Consider the following 21,430-nt stretch of genomic DNA (forward strand, 5'->3'; position numbering starts at 1 on the left):
ACTGCAGGAGGAAAGAGAACAATGTAATGCAAAGAACTCAGTTCACAGACTACTGCAATAGTTCACAATATTTTTTGGATTAAAGAAAGGGTAAGTAAAGGAAGAGCTGAGTATGGCAGCTAAACACAAAAGGATATCTGGATTCTGAAAGAAAACTTGTGCTACCTAAATTCCTTTTAAACAATTCCAGTAAACAAAGTCTGTGTAAGAACCAATAATGTAAAGGACTAAAGTGACTACGCTACCAATTTACACTTAATAAAAACATTGTTTGAACACCCAAAAGTAAGGTGGACAATGTATCTGCAAAATTTTTGTTTCAGACTCAAACCCTTTCATCCAAAATGTTTTATATATCATATCTCTTCTAACATTTTGCCCAACTCTTGTTGATTTGTCAGAACAGAAAGTTGGGAGACATGAGTAAGAGCTTCATGTTTTGTGGTTGCTCAGAAAAAAAACAATTAGATTATTTTAACTTCTCACCCACTCCAAATACCAGATTCTTTAACCTGACTGGCTTAGTGGCCTAAAGACCCTAGTGCGCTAAGGGGACTCAGTGTCCCCAGAGACTCATGGAACACAGGGAATCTATACCCAGAAACAACACTCAGGCAGACAGAAGCCCTAGCAGTAATATCTGTGGCTTTAAGCCAAAGAAACACTTTCAATCCTGTGCAATAGGAAACACCTGTGAACTCTGTACTGATGCCTCTATTTATTACCCCTTACTGTTTCCTTCTCCCTCAGAAAACAACACTAGCCCAGTCTGTGGATTTATATTACTTGATTCTACTATTTTGGCTTTGCAGATAACATTACAGGTAATATGGTATGAAAACAAAAAGTATTTTTAAAAATGTAAAATATTAAGCTCACAATCTTAAATTACCAAGTTTCAGAGAAAATAAGCTACCCTAAGAGATTCAGCAAAAACAATAGATTCAAATACCCAAGGGCTGCAGATTGGAATCAAAAGATGCAATATATAAAACAGGTATGAAATGTTCAAAGAAATAATATGGCAGAACTGAAAACATGTTCACACAGAAACTGTCATACAAATATTCACAGTAGAAATATTCTTAATAGTCAAAGAGTGGAACCAACTGATGAATGGCAAATAAAATGTGACATTATCCATACAGTGAAATGAAATGAAGTACTGATACATGCTACAACAAGGATGAACCTTAAAAGTATTATGCTAAGTGAAAGAAGGCACTAAAGGCTACATAGTGCATGATTCCACTTATATAAAATGTCCACTATAGACCAATCCATAAGAGAGAAGAGATTAGTGGTTGCCAGGGACTGAGGGGACGAAGGAATGTGAAGTGAATGCTTAGTGGGTATGAGGTTTCCTTCTGGAGTGATGAAAATATTCTGGAATAAGATAAGTGGTAATGGTTGCACAACATTGTAAATCTAGTAAAAACCACAGAATTGTACACTTTAAAACGGCTAAAATGGTGATGCAATTTTAAAAAATAGCAAGGAACATCAGAATATAATCTCTACCTCCTAGAACAGTCACTGGTACACAACAGGTACTCAGTAAGTCTTTCTGAAAGAATTAACAAGAATCTGTTTTTTAAAAAAAAAGTCAGGCAGACCTCAAAAAGAACCAAATATAGCTTTCAGAAATTAAAAATATTTTCTGTGAAATCGAAAATCAACAGCAAATTAGACACAACTAAAGACAGAATTTGTAATCTAGAAGATAGCTATGATGAAATTACTCAGAATGCAGTACAAAGGAATAAGACAGAAAACACAAGAGAGGTTAACAGACACTGAGAACAGCATGATGCTTCAGAGTCCTAGAAAGGCAGTCAAAAAAGAGTGAAGCATAATCACAGAGATAATGACTAACAATACTCCAGAAAAAAAGCTATAAATCTACAAATATGAAGACAATATATACCAAGCTAGATAAATAAGAAATCTACACCTAGATATATTTAATGTAACTGCAAAACGCCAAAGAAAAAGAAAAAACTGAAAAAACAACCAGAAAAAAAGATGATCTACAAAGAAAACATCATCAGACTAAGAGTGGACCTCTCAACAAAAATAGAAGCCAGAAGATATCACAGTAAATACAAAGTGCTAAGAGATAATAGCTGTCAACCCAGAATTATGTCCCCAGGATTTAACATTTAAAAAAAACACATTTTTCTCAAATATAGAGGGGGCATGTACAAAAACTGACCACAGAGTTTTGTTTTTTTTAATCCCAATAAATTTCAAATAATTACCTGTTCTGATTTCAATGGAATTAAATTAGAAGAAGAAAAAAGTGTTCTCATACATTTGGAAATTTGAAAATATACCTGTACATCATATGACAAAGTGGAAATCATAATGGAAACTAAAAATTACTTAGAACTGGATGATAATGAAAATACCACATATTAAAATATGTAGGGCTTCCCTGGTGGCGCAGTGGTTGAGAGTCCGCCTGCCGATGCAGGGGACATGGGTTTGTGCCCCGGTCCGGGAAGATCCCACATGTCACGGAGTGGCTGGGCCCATGAGCCATGGCCGCTGAGCCTGCGCGGCTGGAGCCTGTGCTCCGCAACGGGAGAGGCCACAACAGTGAGAGGCCCGAGTACCGCAAAACAAACAAACAAACAAACAAAAAAAACCCATGTAGAATGCAGCTAAAGTAGTACTTAGAACTCAAGTTCACTGCCCATTTTTCTAACATAGTAAGTCAGAAACAGCTAAATAACACCGCCCCCCAAGTAGACTAAAACTGACAGCTGAAATTAATAAAACAGGAAAACAAAGGTACAAAGGATCAAAACCAAAATTTGGTTCTTAAGATGAATAAAATCAAGAAACCTCTGGTGAAAAGTACTAGTAAGAGACAGCCTAACGAAAATACTACTTGCAAAAATACTCACAGCAGCTATTAAAAAAACTATAAAAGTAATTCTAGCTCAATAAATTTAAAAACATAGAATGGAAAATTTCCTAAAGAAACAAAAAACCCCATAATATATCCAGACTGACCTGAGAAGAAATAGAAAACCTCAGTTTTCTATTAAAAAATTTGAATCATAAACCCATAAACATTTTAAAGACAGTTTTGCAGCTAAGTGCTACCCGACATACGAAGAATAGATTCCTTTCATCATATATACATCCATCTTTTGTAAAATGAGGAAACACCACTTACAATTCTGGGAAGCTAGTATAACCTTGCCATAAAAACTAGATAAGGACAATATGAGAAAGAAAAATTGTAGGTCGATCTCACTCATCATCACAGATACAAAATTCCTAAACAAAACATTCACACAACCAACCAAGTATTTTTAAAAAATGGGGGAAGGTATTCTAAAGCCAGAAGCACAGGAACAGTTTAATACTGAAAAAAGATAAATATAATTCATCTTATTAAGTTTACAGGATAAATACTATGCATGATGATAAATTTTATGTGTCAACTTGACTGGGACACAGGGTGTCCAGATATTTGGCCAAACTTCATTCTGGATGTTTCTGCAGGTATTTTTGGATGAGTTAAATATATATACATGTGGATAGACAGAGTAAAGCAGGCTGCCTTCTCCAATGTGGGTGAGTCTTATCAGTTGAAGGTCTGATTAGAACAAAAGGCTGACCCTCCCTGGAGTAAAGGGAAATTCTTCTTGCCTGCCTGCCTGCCTTTGAGCTGGGTCACTGGTTTTTCTCCTGCATTTGAACTCTAAGTGAAATATCAGCTCTTCCTGGCCTCAAGCCTGCCAGACTTCATCAGGAGACATCAGGTCTCCTGGTCCTGAGACACCTGGATTCAGACTGGAGCTATGCCATCAGGTCTCCTGGGTCCCCAGCTTGCCAACTGCAAATCTTGGGACTTTTCAGCCTCCATAACTGTGCAAGGCAATTCTTTATAATAGATTTCTTTCTATATGTATACAGCTGACCCCTGAACAATGTGGGCATTAGGAACCCCCACGCAGCTGAAAATCTATAACTTTACAGTCAGCCCACCATATCTGTGGTTCTGCATCTGCAGATCAAACCAACCACGGATCATGTAGTACTGTAGTACATATTTACAGAAAAAAATTTGCATACAAATGGACTTGCACAAACCAATGCTGTTAAAGTATCAACTGCATATCCAACTGGTTCTGTTCCTCTGATGATACCTGACTAATACACCATGTAACCATCTCAATAAATACAAAAAAAAAAAAAAAAGAATTCAATAAAATTCAAAACCCATTCATGGTTAAAAAATAAAGAAGGAAAAAATTTAAAATGATAAAGATTAATTATGAAAAACCTAAAGCAAACTTCTTACCTAGTACAAACTTCCTACTAATGGTTAATGTTATAAATGTTCTTTTGAAGATCAAGAAGACAAGAATGGGACCTCCCTGGTGGCGCAGTGGTTAAGAATCCACCTGCCAATGCAGGGGACATGGGTTCAAGCCCTGGTCCGGGAAGATCCCACATGCCACGGAGCAACTAAGCCCATGCGCCACAACTACTGAGCCTACGCTCTAGAGCCTGCGTTCCTAGAGCCCATGCTCTTCATCAAGAGAAGCCACTGCAGTGAGAAGCCTGCGCACCACAACAAAGAGTAGCCCCCGCTCGCCGCAACTAGAGAAAGCCCGCGTGCAGCAACGAAGACCCAACGCAGCCAAAAATATATAAATAAATAAATTTATATATATAAAAAAAGACAAGAACGCCTACAATCACCACTTTTATTCAACATCATACTAAAGATCCTAGATTAGAGAGGAAAAAACAAAACAATGTTGCTCCCAGATAATGAGATCTATATAGTAATCCCAAATAACATACAAAACTGAACAAATTATTCAAATTTCATATACTGATCTGACATAAAATCAATATGTAAATATCAATTACATTTCTATATACACAACAAACAGAAAATGCACTGAAATGGAAAATACTGTTTACAACAAAAAATAAATAAATAAATAAGATGTCTGGGGATAAAACTAACAAAAAATGAGCAAGACTTGTATCCAGAAAATTATAAAACTCTGTTAAAAGAATACCCTAAAGGAGTAAAGAGATAATCTTGTCATGGATAAGACAGTATCGAATTTGATCTACAGATTTAATACAATTCCAATTTTAAAATTCCAATAGGGTTTTTTTGTGGGGGAGGGGAGTAAGGAGCTAACAAGCTGATCCTAAAATTTTTTTGAAAAAATCAAGCTGATTCTTAAAATTGGGGTGGTGGGGGGAAGCTAAATCTCAAATAGCAGAACACTCCAAAAAGGATGAAAAAAGTGGGGCAATTTGCCGTACCTGGTATCAAGACTTAGTGTAGAAAGGATGGACTATTCAGTAAATGGGTCAGGAACAACTTATTATTCATATTGGGGAAAAAATGAAGTTGGATTCCTATATTATATCAAACAAAAATAAAAAACAAAACAATACACATACATATATTTTTTAAAAACTTAAGTGCCAAAGGCAAAACCATAACATATTCAAAAGAAAATATAGGGCAGTATCTATAAGACCTAAGGGCAAGGAAAGATTTCTTAAGTTTAAGTCACAAACAGTACTTAACATTCAGGCAGACAAATTCAATTACATTAGAGTTATGAACATGTATTCTTTAAAAAACACTGTGAATACAGTAGAAAGGCAAGTGTAAATTATGGAAAAACAATTGTAGCACACAGCTGAGTGTTAGTTCCCAAAATATACATGAAGATCCTCAAATTAGTAAGAAAACACAAGCCACTCTATAATGGAATATAATTTGCAAAAATACTGAATCATTATGCTGTACACCTGAGAGTAACACAATATTGTATATCAACCATACTTCAAAGCAAAAAAAAAACCACAAGCCACTCAAAAGGAAAAATAGGTAGGCAGCTGAACATTAAAAGATATAAGCTTACGAAAGGATGATCAACTCATCATATTTCAGGACAGACAAGCTAAAATCACAATAAGATACTATTTTATACCCACCAGATTGGCAAGATTTTGCCAAAGTCTGACTATACCAAGTAATTATGAGTATGTGAATTAATGGGAACTTGCTGGTACTGGGGGTATAAATTGGTACAACCACTTGAAATAAAATGCATTATTTTGTAAAGCCAGTAATACATTATGATTCAGTAATTCTACTTACAGATAATAAATCTAATATACTAGATCTATACTTGAGAGAAAATTATCTTGTATATGTACATCAGGAGAGACTCAAAATGTTCACAGCAGAGACAATATTCAAATTTAGGGACATTTCTCTTATACTTTTTCTTATACTAAAGTTAGCTTTAAGAATTCATTTGACTTCACTTTGTTATATACCTGAAACTAACACAACATTGTAAATCAACTATACTCCAATAAAAATTTTAAAAAAAAGTTAATTTGACTAACAACCAACCGAAAGAGAGTTCAGTATTTTACTTATTTTATAAATACCCGTGTGGGAAAATACCACTTCCCTGAATTCTGTGTTCCTGCAAAAAGCCCTAGCCTTCTGACATGCAGAAATATATATGATATAAAGATAGGAAATGTCTGTTTACATTTCCCCCAGAAATATTTCACTCTTCACATACCTTAAGAATTATATCTATAGCCAATTACCTAGTTAATTGCTCTGATCTAAAAGGATAGTTAAATTTCTCTTATCTCCCTGAAAGTGCCAAGTGAGTACACAAAAGGTTACAGTACAGATTAGGTTCCTAGGTTAACTCCCACAATTCCAGAAGACTGGAGATCTATCTCCCTAGGTATTACATTTCAAGGAAGAATAAATGGGTCGCAGGAACTTGGAGATGTCTTTAGGTCCAAGAGGGCTAACTGGCTCCTGAAGAGATTCCATTTATTCATCAAAGGGTTGGAGTTAATATTCATTACATTTTCAAGGATATCTTCTTCCAGAAGGGCAGGGAGATAGATGTCTCCTTCCCTTCATGAGCAAAGAAAAATCATTTTCCTCACCCCTTGCCTACTGAGTGTCCAACTACTTGCATAGGATAACTGACCTGAGTCTTGATGCATTGACCTAAGGGTCGGAAATAGGGCAAAAGAGAGCCAACACATTCATTACTTACTGTGAGGTACTGACTAAGTCTCTCTCTGATCCAGAACATCTCCTGTGTGTATTCAGGATAAAATTATTAAGAACCCAACAGTCCCCAATGCACCTCCCATTATGATGACAACTATGAAGAAAGTAGCTGTAGTTAGAATAATTCCCAGCGGGGTCTGCAGGAAAGGGGGCAGCCACACAAAGTACGTCAGTTCGTTAGATTCATGTAGTGTAACCTTATGGAATGCCTGTGCCCTCTAAGATCTAGGATCTTACTTTACTTCTTGATTCTGGGAAGACCCAGTCCTCCACAAACCTAATATAACACTTGCTCAGGTGAAAAACAAAATGCCAGTATCCTTCCTATACTGATTCTCACTATTAGGCACTCAACAGATACTGTACTTTTCTGATAAACTCCTCACTGTCCAGACCCACAATACTCATTCTCTGAAATTCAAGAACTGAACAGATTTGGATAACTCAATATCCCACCATATCCAAACCTACTACCTAAACTTTCACTTTATGAACTCAGGAACTGAATAGATTTTGGTCATGAGGAGTACTTGTATCATAGACAAATTTTGGGAGGAAAACAAGAAACGCAAATATAAATATAAAAGTATGTTCACATGTAGGTGAATGTGCATGTGTGTGTGTTCTAAGATGCCTACCTAAAGATTTCTAGCTGGTCCCAAAAAGTTATTGCTAGGTGTCCATCAATTCACAAGTGTACAAACTCTGCCTATGAGTTTTGTATATAATTTGACCCTCCATCTAAATATAAACGACGGATTGGTTAAGCAAATATATACGCATACAACAAAATTCTACGTAGCCATCTATGAAGTTGCAGGTTCTGAAAATCACTGATACAACTCTCCGTGTGACTACCTGGAAACCGAGGCTCAACAAAATGAGGAGTAAAAAGAAGTCAACAGATGAAAACTTGTGGGCTTCCCTGGTGGTGCAGTGGTTGAGAGTCCACCTGCCAATGCAGGGGATATGGGTTCCTGCCCTGGTCCGGGAAGATCCCACATGCCGCGGAGTGGCTGGGCCCGTGAGCCATGGCCGCTGAGCCTGCGCGTCCGGGAGAGGCCACAACAATGAGAGGCCCACGTACCGCCAAAAAAAAACTTGTATTAAATGGCATACTTGTGCAAAAAAACTTCTCTCCCTCTCTACTGGAATGTCCCATCAACATTTAAACATGAGCTCACCTACCTCATGTTAACAGAAACCTTGGAATAGCCACTCTCCTCTGCAATCACCTCCTCTCCTTCAGCTAAATTATACATATTAGCATCACGTATTCATTTTCCATTCATTCCTGAATCCATCACAATCTGCTGCCTGACCTAGTAATCCCTCTACCCAAACTCGATATACTCAATACCTACTAAATTAGATACTACCTAGTAAATATCTCTTAAATCATTCTCCTTTTTCTTTTCTCATCCAACCTATCATTACCCTCTAAATGTAATAGTTTCCTACATCATCTCCCCGCTTCAATTCACTCTCTACAGAGTAACCAAGATACATTTTTAAAACACAGATTTGATCACATTGCATACACGATTAAAACCTCATCCCACTCTTTAAAACCCATTGCTATAGGATCAAGTCCAAATGTCCAAACATTCGAGCACTGCCTGAACGACACTGCAGAATACAGCCCCCTACACACGTTTCTAGCCTCATGTTCTACCACTTTCCCCCAACTACTCTAGTGTTTTTATCCTTTCAACCTCACCAAGTGCCTTGTTCTTTTTGAATCTTCAAATATATCACTGTCTCTACTGGAACAAAGCACATCTGAGTAACTCCATTTATCACATAATCCAGGAAAACAGAGTCTCTTGCCTCATTCTTTTTTTTTTTTTTTTTTTTTTGTGGTATGCGGGCCTCTCACTGCCGTGACCTCTTCCGTTGTGGAGCACAGGCTCCGGACGCGCAGGCCCGGCGGCCATGGCTCACAGGCACAGCCGCTCCGCGGCATGCGGGATCTTCCCGGTCCGGGGCACGAACTCGTGTCCCCCACATTGGCAGGCGGACTCTCAACCACTGCGCCACCAGGGAAGCCCTCTTGCCTCATTCTTTACCAAACTATATACCCTGCATAAAAAAGTGATAATTAATAAATATTTGTTGAATATCACAGTCACAAAATATAATAAAGATACTTCATGGGAAAGACTGGTCTATAGAGGATCTAGTGTCGTGGCTAAAAAGAAAAGTACCAAAAGCCACCAAATTACATTAACCAAATGGCAGCAACAAAAACAGAGACCTTACGGTATTTTCAGAGGCAGAAATGAAATAAACCGAAATATTATCATAATCTCTTATTAATATGCATATTTCTAAGGGAGAATGAGGAACATTTTAAAACCTTTCACTCACAAGTTTTTCTTTCTCTAGTTTTTGCAGCAAATTTTCCATGTTACTTCCAATTCTTGTCTTTTCTACAACTTCATAGAGGCTGCAATACATTCCATTCTTCAAAACTGACATAGGAAAAAATACATAGTAAATATTCAAATCAAGTCTGCTTCTTATATATTTTAGTAAAATTAAATTGCTTTACCTTCATATGGACCTAAGTAAGTTTCCTTATAAAACAGCGCTGGAGGGATTTTCTGTTTCAGATGATCAATACTCATAACTGTTTCAACATCTAACTTCTCAGGACTGAAAGAAAATTGAAAAGGCATATTTGCCTTACCTGTATTTTTAACTCTAGCAACGTTCTTTCTCTCTCGCTCCTTCTCTCTCTCTCTCTCTCTCACACACACACACACGCACGCACACACAAACCCCCACACACACACAAGTATCCTGATGGAATACAGAAGAGCATATTTATGAATATCATACTTGATATTTGATTTGGGCAGTTCAGATATATGTACAGGTAGCTAGACTGTCCAGCAATATTACCAACCTTCCATCTTTAAGCCAGAAACTAACCCTTATTTATACCAATTTTACTAACCACAAAAGATAAAAAGTTGCCATTTTATTAAATGCAATTCAAATATGAACAGTTAAATTAATCTTCAACCATTTATGGGGACCCATAATGTTTACTGTGGTGGTAGCAAAAGATCATTTTAAACCTTTCTATTCCAACATATGTTGCACAGGACTGAAAACAGCATATAAATTTTAACTTAACTCACCACATCAAGCTGTTTCCAACAAAGAACTGATAAATTTTAAGTCTATCATGTTCAAATTGCTAAATGAAAAATATATCTAATTAGGACAAAACTTTGAAAAATACTTTTAATATTTAAAATCACTAAAAAAAAATCTTATGCCATAAATGTGTATAACTATTTAGCCCATCTGCAAATCAAGACAGAAAAGCATAGGGCTCATTCTGCCAACTAAGTTTCCAAAGTTATCAAATCAATCTTTTTTAAAACAAACCACTGTTTATATGTAAGTTCTTATGGATCAAAGTAAAATTTAAATGTAAGTAAGAAAAAGGAATTTTAAGTGTAAGTAAGAACTGAATAATTAGCAACTACTAACTGCTATTTTCTTGTAATATAACATACTTACAGCTTGATAGGCAAAAAAGCACGAGTGGCTGACCTCAGAGAAATATAACACAAAAGCTTTCCTTTATTTAAAAGCTGTCCTTTCCACAACGTGTAGTTAAATTTATCTAAATAAAAAGAATAATGACACAACTCAGCCTCTTGGCAGCCCAGAAGCAAATATTTACTAGAACTAAGGGGAAAAACATCCAGAAACACAGTTTAAGTAGAACCACCAAAAGAAACCTTGACATTTCTATTTACAGGGAATTCAAATACTAGGATTTTTGTTTCAGGTATCTTTTCCCCTATAAAATTATTCCAGATGAAAAGAATAACAAATTTATTTGCCTAAATGTCCTCATATCAGAAAGCTGAGGAGCAAAGACAATACAGTACTGCCCTCCTATGACCCCCAAAGGAGACTATACTAAATCCAGTTAACTACATGAATCCCTCACAATGTCTTACAGCTTCCACTTGCGCTCTTCTCATCACAGAGAAATCTGAAGATAGAAAGTGTCAATATTGCTTTCAATCTTCTCTCTCTTCTAAATTCTACACCTCTGATGAAGTTAATACTTTTAAAAGGCTGAGTTGTGAAACTTGTTCTATTTTTTACCTTTATCAACAAAGTGCTAAAATTCTTTGGTCTATTCACAGTACCAGCAGATTCTCAAAGGAGACCTTATGTTTGGATGACCAAATGTTGATGCTACATCATAACATGGCCTCGAGCTTTTTCATACTTTGCAGATTCTCATTCATTATAAAAATAAAACAAAGTACTTATTAATTTTTTTACTCTACATACTTATTCTTTCGATTTATAAAACTAAAAGAAAGAAACGTAAGAATCTTACCTGAGTTTCTATCTGCATTAAAGCTGTTAGATCTACAAATAAATTTTTAAAAAGAAAAAAGAAATATTACTGATTTCTAACAACATGAAAGTTAACATTCAGGGCATTGATAGAAATGCTATTTTTTAATGGGATACTGTACAAGAGAATTAAATCCTTCCCTCCCAGTATGAAGAACAAATTACTTGTTACAACATTTAATAAATCCAAGTCTACTCAGAGAAATCAGAATCACTTACTTGGCTCAAATTACCATATTTTCCCAAATTTAAGGGAGCTGTTTTTCCCAAAAATATCCATCAGGAGAGAATATAGTCCTTTAAAGTCTCGGTCAACTACTTTATTTTGGTGATGAGATGTGAGGAAATAGCCTCAATCATACTTAAATATTTACTAAGGTTCTATTATTTACTAGGCACAGTTCTGGGTAACAGAATTACAGGGATGAACAAAATCCCTGCCTTCATAAAGCTTACAGTCTCATAAGGAAGACAGACAACAATCAAAAAGTAAGTATATAGTTTACCAGATGATGATCGTTTTAAGTGCTATGGAAAAAAAGGAAGAAAGAAACTAAGGGTACATAGGTTTCAAAAAAAAATCATGGAAGGTCTCACTGACAGTGTAAACTATGCAGCTAACTGAGGAATGAGGAGGAATAGCAAATGCAGAGGCAGGAGCATTCATGGCAGCATTCAAGGTACAACAAGGATGTTCATTTTAAATGATATGGAGGGTCAACAGATCAAATCAAAGAGGCAAAGAAAATTAACAGACAATCATTATTCCTAGGGGTATAACCTTATAATTAAGTGCTGGGTGTCTTTTAAAAATCACTGTTGAAAGGCACTATAGTAAATGTATCATGGAGATCACAAATATAGAGCCACCGAAAAAAAAAAGAATGAAAGAAAAACACAACTGTCAGGATATTATGCAGATCAGTACTTGTGGCTGTGGATGGTTTCCAGGGCTATTCACTGACCAAAAAAAAGTGCTGCATCTCAAACAACTTAAATGAAGACAATCTGATCTGAAAACTGATTAAAAGGTTGACCTTAAAGGGCTTCCCTGGTGGCGCAGTGGTTGAGAGTCCACCTGCCAATGCAGGGGACACACCAAAAAATGCAAGGGGACACAAAAAAAAAAGAAAAAAAAAGGCTGACCTCAAAAATGTTTGTTTCATGAAATGTGGCTTTTTAAAACTGCAGTATTTCTAAATTAATAGATATCACGCATGACTTCAAATCTGGGAACTCAAAGTAAAAATAAGTAGATATTTAACTGTTTCACCTACATCTCTGTAAATTTACTCATTCAATTTTGCCAAAACATTTTCTGGAATCACCCCCATGGGGGGGAAAAAAGAAACTGATTTGTACCTGGTCACCTTATCGTAGAGCTTGTAAGAAATCATCAATTAACTCATAATTAACTCTGACTGACCATTAGAATCACCTGGAAGTGTGTAAAAACTACCACAGCCTAGGCTCCTTCATAACTACTTGATTTAACTGGTTTGAGATGGGGCTGAGGATTTGTAGAAGCTCCCCATTTCCAGGAGAGCTAATACACAAAATTTCACTTTTAAAAACTGCATTTGGGGGAATTCGCTGGCAGTCCAGCAGTTAGGACTCTGTGGTTTCACTGCTGAGGGCCCAGGTTCGATCCCTGGTCTAGGAGCTATGATCCCACGTGCTTCACAGCACAGCAAAAAACAAAAAAACAAAATCAAACAAGCAAACAAAACTGCATTTGGGCATTCCCTGGTGGTCCAGTGGTTAGGACTCCCAAGCTTCCACTGCAGGGGGCACGGGTTTGATCCCTCATCAGGGAACTAAGATCCTGCATGCCACGTGACATGGCCAAAAAGAAAAACCCCAAAAAAACAGCTGCATTTATGCAGCTACACAAACCTTCAATATCAGGGAAAAAAAGGTTAACCAGTGAGGTTTAAGTAAATTTTAGTTTTTATTTCCACACAGTTAAGTATCTGTCCTTCTAACTGACTTCTTAAAAGTCATCATGAACATTCATAAATCTAATTAATTTCAAGAGAAGGAAAAAAAAATGGGAAGAAATACAAAGCGTTCCTCCTAACTCAGAAGTGCAGGATACGTGATATAAGACCATTCTGGATGACGTCTAAAATTCATGAGTCTTACCTTGATGAAGGTACGAACTTCGGAGTTTGTATATCATCTTTATAAGTAAAAGACACAACTGCATATGGACACACGTGTCTCGGTCTTCGCCTTAGCTCATCAAAGCCATACTCATAAAAATAATACTAAAAATAAGAAAATGCAAAATTAACTTCCTTAAGAAGGCAAGAAGTAGACAGTGAAATCTTACAATTACCTGCCTGGTTTTTGAGAAACACAATACCACTTAAGTACCTTTAATGAAAAATATCTTTAAGCACTGCTTGTCAATTTAATTAAAATAATTTGTACTTTATATTCATTGTATGATATAAAATATTCTGCGTCTATATATATACCAGATGCCAGGATGCTAATAGGTATTCCAGAAGTTTACTTCTGAAGAACTGACCAGTGGGAATGTGCAACAAATTTCCTCATGAAAATGAAACAAATGGAGCCTAAGCTCCCAGGGCAGCCCAGAAAAACCAATTTGATACAACAGTAAAATACTAAGAACACAATCTCAAGCAAACCTAGCATTTTGCTCATTATTTCAAAAGAAAAACACTTTTTTGACTCCAACTGCAGACAAAGCAACAAAGGGGAGGTGGCGGAGATTACAAACATAGATGACAAAGGCAGCTGAACCTCTTCCTATTACCCTATCCATCTGCCTCTCCCCTTCACCTATTCACAACATTCATTAGATTAGGGTTTTCTGACCTGCAGTCTAGGGATTTTCATTAAAAAGAATGCCCTAGTTTATAAACAAAGCACTGTCCTTCAAAGTCCATTCTCTTGGGAAACTTCCAATAATGTTGCTGTTGCTCTAAAAATGCCTGGAATTTTTCTGGAAACATCAAGCCAATTTACAAGTTCTGCTAGAAAAACCAGTAACTACTTTATAGTTATATTTCATATCTACTAATACTACTGTCCAGAAGGTAATCAAATGAGTCAGCCCAGATGACTTTGGTGAATATAATTTTTGCTAAAAGCCCCCAACAACAGGTCTTGCCCACTGAGATTCTTCAAAAAGAAAAGAGCAAGAATAAACTTTATTTTATGTAAATAAAGTAAAAATCAAAGAAAAGAAAAAGAAAGAACATTTCCAGGGAGGTTAGCACCACCACTTTTCACATACAATCCATTCAGATCCATTCACATTTTTTATACATTTGTTAAAAAGAGTAACATTATAGTCAAACAACATATAAAAACACAACAACTGATATTCATCAAATACTACACTTTTAAATATGTGTAGTTTACTATAAATCAATTACATCTGAATAAAACTTAAAGAATGAATTCTAAGTTTGCATTTTAGAAAAATACTAATAAAAATAGAAAATATCTACCAAATCAATAATACAAAGTGATATGAATTAAGGTAATTCAAGGGGCTTTAACTTTACCTTAAAGAATGAGCAATATTTTATTAGACAGGATCTTTCTAGGCCAGGAGAAACCAAGGCTTCAAGAGGAAATGAGATCGTTGAGGGCAGGAATTATACAAAAAACAGGCTGGAGGTCACAGTCTACAGGCAGGGAGAGCTAGCTAGGCTAAGGAGTCTGAATATCACTGTAAGTCTAAGGGGGGGCCACTGTTACGTTTCTGAGCTATCTTGGAAACACTGAACAAACAGCAGTGAGAGTCACTGGAGTCTAGCAGTGGTAAGTGGAAACCAGAGTCTAGTGTGGTGGCAAGGAGAACTGAAAAGGAGACATTTTAAAGGACTTAGTGACAAACTGATATGAGGTCATAACACTAAAATGGATCCAGGTACTTACCTGAGTAAGCTCATAAGCTCTATAAGCCAAAAGTGATGTAATTCTATTGGCATTCTTCGACACATGACATTCATGCTTTGGTGTTGGGTCCAAAGCACTTTTATTTAATATAGATTCCAAACTTTTTACACCCATCGGGTCATATATACTCTTTATTTTACCCTAAAATACAGAAAACCTTTTAAGTCCACCAAAACCTAATTACTGACTGTATAACATTAATATTATAGAATAACTCTTTGAATATAGATTACCTATAACAACAGCTTTTTCCTTTAATACCTGGTAATAAAGTAATACCCAACACTTTTTACTAATATCGAAGCAGTAAGAAAAAGTTAACCAAAAAAAAAAAAAGCTTGTTTGAATTTAATACAAGGAAATAAAAATTTTCTTCACAACACTTCACTAGCTTAAATAACATTCTCAACATATTTCCCTCTCTTCATTCTTTTCTTTGGAAAGGAAAGCAAACTCTAAAGCTCAGAAAGCTCAGATTAAAGACGGCAAACCACTCTCAAAAGTATCTTTATATGCCAAACACAAGCAAGCACTGGTTTTTAATTCAATCAAACCCCTAAAGACAGGGTCGACTAAAATCCAAGTCAAATGCTGTCTTTGATATATGAAATGTAAAAGTTGAAATTACCTTCATTATTTTAAAAATAACAACATCGCCCACTGCCCCAGCTTCCAAAGGATTAGCTTGTAATAAATCAGCATACCTAGAAAGATAGACACCTAGCAAAGAGGGAAAAATTAAAGTTTTGTTTTAATATGGACACAAATATAAAAAGTCCAAATATTTAACATAATAAGAGATAAAAGGTATGACACCTTTAAAAAAAATGTAATGATAGCTGATATTTAACCAAAGCAAAAAATAAAACTAGAAAAAACATGAAAAATCAAAATTTTCAAAATCACTAGAACTAGACTAAGACATTAAAAAAAAAGATAACCCTTGTTTAATTGGAAGTATGCAAAATCAGAAACAAAGGATAAAACTGGTTTTCATTGCAGAACCTGAAACTAGTCTCTTTTTCTGGGAACATGACAAAGCATACATGAATTTAATTATAAGGACAACAGCGAAATTAGATAATATATTTTTAAAGGGCAACTTAGTAGTAGGTAAATGAAAAAAGAAAAAAGATTACCCATGGAAGGACTGCCAAGAATTGTTATTTTGGACTGGCCCACCTGTAATCCTTTTTCACATATGCTCTGAACCTAAATAAACAAAACATTTCATCTTACAGTCAATACATTAAAAATGTGAAAAGACAGTTTGTAAACTTGTTTTAAGTAAAATCCAAGCTTCTAAATTATATTTTTTTATGTTACAGAAATTATACATATACATGCTAGTTTATGACTAAATATCAATGTGAAACTGGCATACACTTCCAATGTAACCATAGCTGTAATCTATTTTTGTTTATGCCAGGTCTGACATATACTTAGAATTCATGCCATTCATATATATAAACATCTCCTTTTAGAAAGAATTAGTCCTGGCAAACTATTTAAAGAGAAATTAACTCCACCTAAACATCTTTGATCAAAGGAGTAAAAATAGTTCCCAGCACATATAATCAGTAATATAGAAGATAATCTACTTTAATAAAGGAAAAATTATTTAGTATCAAGCACATTCCAGGGGGGAAAATTAGGTTTGATCAAAGAAAAAATGAACATATTTGAAAAGCAAATTACAAACAATGAAATACCTTGCACTAAGCCATTTTTTCCATTTCTACAAAAAATTGTTAGTTTATAAAAATCAAGTGTATAGTATAACTCATTCACTTTGTTATAAAGCAGAAACTAACACACCATTGTAAAGCAATTATACTCCAATAAAGATGTTAAAAAAAATCAAGTATTGATTAATTGCAAATTTAGGTAACTTACAATGGAAGCACTTTCAAATTGTTTTTTATAAAATGGGTTCACTTACCTGATACCGATCAACCATCAGAAATGCATAGGATTCTGAAAGTTCTTTATCTAAACGACCATCAAACTTCAGTTCTCTTCGCTTTTCTGTAAACTAAATGAAATTAAATCTATAACGACTCCTTAGTATGTGATTATGTTTTTCAAGCTAAGAGTTTCAGGAAGCTTATTTCTAAGAAATTCCAAATCAGCAATTCCCTGGTGGTCCAGTGGTTAGGACTCTCCGCTTCCACTGCTGAGGGCCCGGATTTGATCCCTGCTCAGGGAACTAAGATCCCACAAGCCGCGAGGCATGGCAAAAAAAAATCCATATCCACGAAAGTGGAAATTATCTTTTCTCTCCCTGTAATTTCTACACTTCATTTTTTCCCATTATAATTGGATCTTTATCCTTACAATATAGTCAAATAAGCATCTAGTGCTAAACAATCTTAACTAAATTTCTATTAAAATCTTACCACGGGCTTCCCTGGTGGCGCAGTGGTTGAGGGTCCGCCTGCCGATTCAGGGGACACGGGTTCGTGTCCCGGTCCGGGAAGATCCCACATGCTACGGAGCGGCTGGGCCCGTGAGCCATGGCCGCTGAGCCTGTGCGTCCGGAGCCTGTGCTCCGCAATGGGAGAGGCCAGAACAGTGAGAGGCCCGCGTACAAAAAAAAAAAAAATCTTACCACACTCCAACTCTCCCATAGATTTTTTTTTTTTTTTTTTTCCAGTATGCGGGCCTCTCACTGCCATGGCCTCTCCCGTTGCGGAGCACAGGCTCCGGACGCGCAGGCTCAGCGGCCATGGCCCACGGGCGCAGCCGCTCCACGGCATGTGGGACCTTCGCGGACCGGGGCACGAACCCGTGTCCCCTGCATCGGCAGGCGGACTCTCCACCACTGCGCCACCAGGGAAGCCCTCCCATAGATTTTTAAGTTCATTTTTTGATTATCTTTGGATCTCTCATTTTACCTGACATGGTGCACTGCATATAGGTGGTTTAATAAATCTCTGTTTAATGACCAACTTCTAGACTATAAACTCAATTAGGACAAGGAAAAATGTTTCATTTCTTTATAATTATATTCTCAGTGCCAAGTACATAAGCCATGCTCCATACCCATTTCCAGAATAAAAGAGTGACTTGATCTAAGTACATCTGAACTGTAAGTCACCCTAAACTGCTGGCTTTCACTTTTAGATACAAGCAAATAGATATGGAGCCCATACCTAACAGATTTACATGCCATGTTCAGGCTATTACCGATCTTCAATAATATAATTAATGAATCTTTAAATTTTCATATAAAATTAACAAATAATCCCTATCATATCATGAAACCACATCAAACTACCAAGGTTTTAATTTCCTCTGGGAACCATTAACATTCATCCACTTTAGGGATCCTTTCAAAGTTAAATTCTCATAGCACTAGATTAACCAACCTATAAAAGTACAAAATTAATAGTATTTCATGTACATCAGAAAGCAATATACACATCAAATATTTCTAAACATCTCATTTGTATTACCTCAGGATTATTATGGCTTTTCCTAAATCAAAACTCAAAAAAAGATTCTAATTTGTATATGAAACTTAAATTCACTACCTAACAGGCTCAACTATTCCCCTTTGTTCTCACTTTTTCACTAAGAATTTCTACTAATGATATTAAGATAACTCAATTACCAGGCAATAACTGGGGAAAAAATTAAGCATATCCTAAAAAAAAAAAAAAGTATTGTATTTCATTAACCTTCCAATTGAGACATAATATGCTCTTAGAGATTCCATTTAACTAACACGCTTGAAAGAGCAAAAAGCCTTGTAATGAATTTACAATTAAGCCATTATACAATAAGCTATCCCTATGCTTAAGATTCATTGTTAGTAAAAGAAGTTATCTTACACAATCACACGTTAATTTAACAGAACAGATAAATGTAGTGCAATATCAACAGTGTTTAGGGAAAACAACATGCCATTTAAAACTTGTTTTTTCCCTCCATAATTTGGTTTTCCTAAGAACTTTAGCATTTTTAAAGAAAAGGAAGAAAGTAAAACAAGTTCCAGGCTATTAACTGGTTCTGAAGAATCTTACAAAAAGCACAATTTAAAACATACCTCCTGGACTTCCCTGGTGGCGCAGTGGTTAAGAATCCGCCTGCCAATGCAGGGGACACAGGTTCGAGCCCTGGTCCGGGAAGATCCCACATGCCACGGAGCAACTAAGTTCGTGCGTCACAACTAGCGAGCCCGTGCTCTAGAGCCCGTGAGCTACAACTACTGAGCCCGCATGCCACAACTACTGAAGCCCGCGAGGCATAACTACTGAGCCCACATGCTGTAACTACTGAAGCCCGCACACCTAGAGCCCATGCTCTGCAACGAGAAGCTACTGCAATGAGAAGCCCGCATACAGCAATGAAGAGTAGCCCCCGCTCGCCGAAACTAGAGAAAGCCCGCACGCAGCAATGAAGACCCAACACAGCCAAAAATAAATAAAAATAAATAAATTAAAAAAAAAACATACCTCCTTTTCCAAAAGCTCATTATGTATCAAGCAAGCACGTCTGTAGTTAAAATTTGTTACTGAAGTTGGTTCAAGGTAAGATGAGTGGAGAATATTTAAAACATCTTCAAATTCCCGAGAGCCTGGAGTTAATGGCTGAAAAAGTGCTAAAATAAAAAACAGTATTAATTTTAAGATTCCATCTTAAATGTAGTTTTTTATATTTTTGTGGCTTTGTTAATATAACTTTTAAATAAAGTTAAAAAAAGCATCAAGGCTATCTTATTTTGTGATATGCAAAAGAGATACTTATTAATTCATTAAAGAAAAAACTCTTCAGCAGCGAGCATCTGGCATTACACATGCAGAAAAGGAAGTTACAATTTTGCAAAACTTAGGGGATGCTACACTAGGCAACCTAAACTGCTTAAAGACGCTCATAAGAACCTGTGCATAAACTCAACTTGCCTCAACTCCTATTTTATGTTACATTTAGGTAGTATGTCTAGGACCATTTATTTCAGCAAATGAAATGCTTATGCCATAAGTAAAAGGATAAAAACATTTAAGACACTTAGCTGTCTATACAATAAAATGATTCTATCTGGTTTTTAATACTAAAGTTAGAATAAAATATGCTGCATCCATTAGCTTCTTGTATTACCAATATAAAGTAGGAGGATATTTACTATGAAAACTTGGTGAAATGGAAAGATGTGGAACTTTGGAGACAAAACAGGACACAAATATCAGGTCTAGCATTTACTGGCTTTGTGGGAGACCTTGGGTAAATCAATGACTTAACAAAACAAGCTCGGTACTTTCTTCAGTAAAAAGGAGAACTCCAGCTATCCTAATAACCACTATATGCCATATGGCACATAAGACAACACATGGAAAAGGCTCTAAGCACAGCATCTGGTGCAAAGAAAAACAGTAAAAGTTTTTATTCCCCACTCCACCAACTACTGCATACTCCCTTTAATTTTTAAAATACTTAAGTGAAATATACAATTTGTTCTTCAAACAGTAGCCTAATAACCTCAAATTTCCACTTTACGCATGAAATAAGTTATAAATTTAAAACATCAAGTCTATATATATACTTTCCCCAAACCAAAAGGAACCACTTATTTTTCACTGTAGATAGTATTCATAGAACTTATGTTATATGCTATTACCTTAATTTCTTTCAAGATACTATATATAGAGTCAATAAATGTCATTCAAAATACTTTTAGGCCACTACTGAAAGCGGTGTTCTACTTGTACATACTCTCAAAGGTACTAAAGAGCAGCTGTTTTTACTGTATTCCCTATAACGTCAAATGACATATCCATTCATCCACCAAACCATGTATATATTACAAAAGTGCCTGTAAAAATGTAGCTTTCAATGAGAATGTGTATAGAACAAATGATTCCCACTACTTTGGAATTGCACACTAAAAAAGGTGGCAGCGGGATAAAATCAACATACTTATAATAATGCAATAAAGACAGTAGGAGTAAGCAGGGAAAAAAAACACTCAAAAAG

At 35.9% G+C, this 21,430-nt stretch overlaps 1 protein-coding gene across 7 annotated transcripts in view; it reads right to left on the reverse strand.

Annotated features, from left to right (window-relative positions):
* TASOR (transcription activation suppressor) overlaps nucleotides 1-21,430 on the reverse strand; it is a 49,212-nt gene that overhangs the window by 21,052 nt on the left and 6,730 nt on the right. For all 7 annotated transcript variants that reach the window (XM_019947515.3, XM_019947512.3, XM_019947513.3 and 4 more), the window contains exons 2-11: nucleotides 19,915-20,060; nucleotides 17,397-17,489; nucleotides 16,594-16,666; nucleotides 16,083-16,174; nucleotides 15,434-15,595; nucleotides 13,658-13,782; nucleotides 11,493-11,524; nucleotides 10,652-10,757; nucleotides 9,669-9,772; nucleotides 9,485-9,588 (exon numbers count right to left, since the gene is read on the reverse strand). In XM_019947515.3, the coding sequence (XP_019803074.2) occupies nucleotides 9,485-9,588; nucleotides 9,669-9,772; nucleotides 10,652-10,757; nucleotides 11,493-11,524; nucleotides 13,658-13,782; nucleotides 15,434-15,595; nucleotides 16,083-16,174; nucleotides 16,594-16,666; nucleotides 17,397-17,489; nucleotides 19,915-20,060 (1,037 nt within the window). The remainder of the gene's footprint in view (nucleotides 1-9,484; nucleotides 9,589-9,668; nucleotides 9,773-10,651; nucleotides 10,758-11,492; nucleotides 11,525-13,657; nucleotides 13,783-15,433; nucleotides 15,596-16,082; nucleotides 16,175-16,593; nucleotides 16,667-17,396; nucleotides 17,490-19,914; nucleotides 20,061-21,430) is intronic.

The sequence above is a fragment of the Tursiops truncatus genome, chromosome 10 (genome assembly GCF_011762595.2).
Source record: "Tursiops truncatus isolate mTurTru1 chromosome 10, mTurTru1.mat.Y, whole genome shotgun sequence".
Classification (NCBI taxonomy): Eukaryota; Metazoa; Chordata; class Mammalia; order Artiodactyla; family Delphinidae; genus Tursiops; species Tursiops truncatus.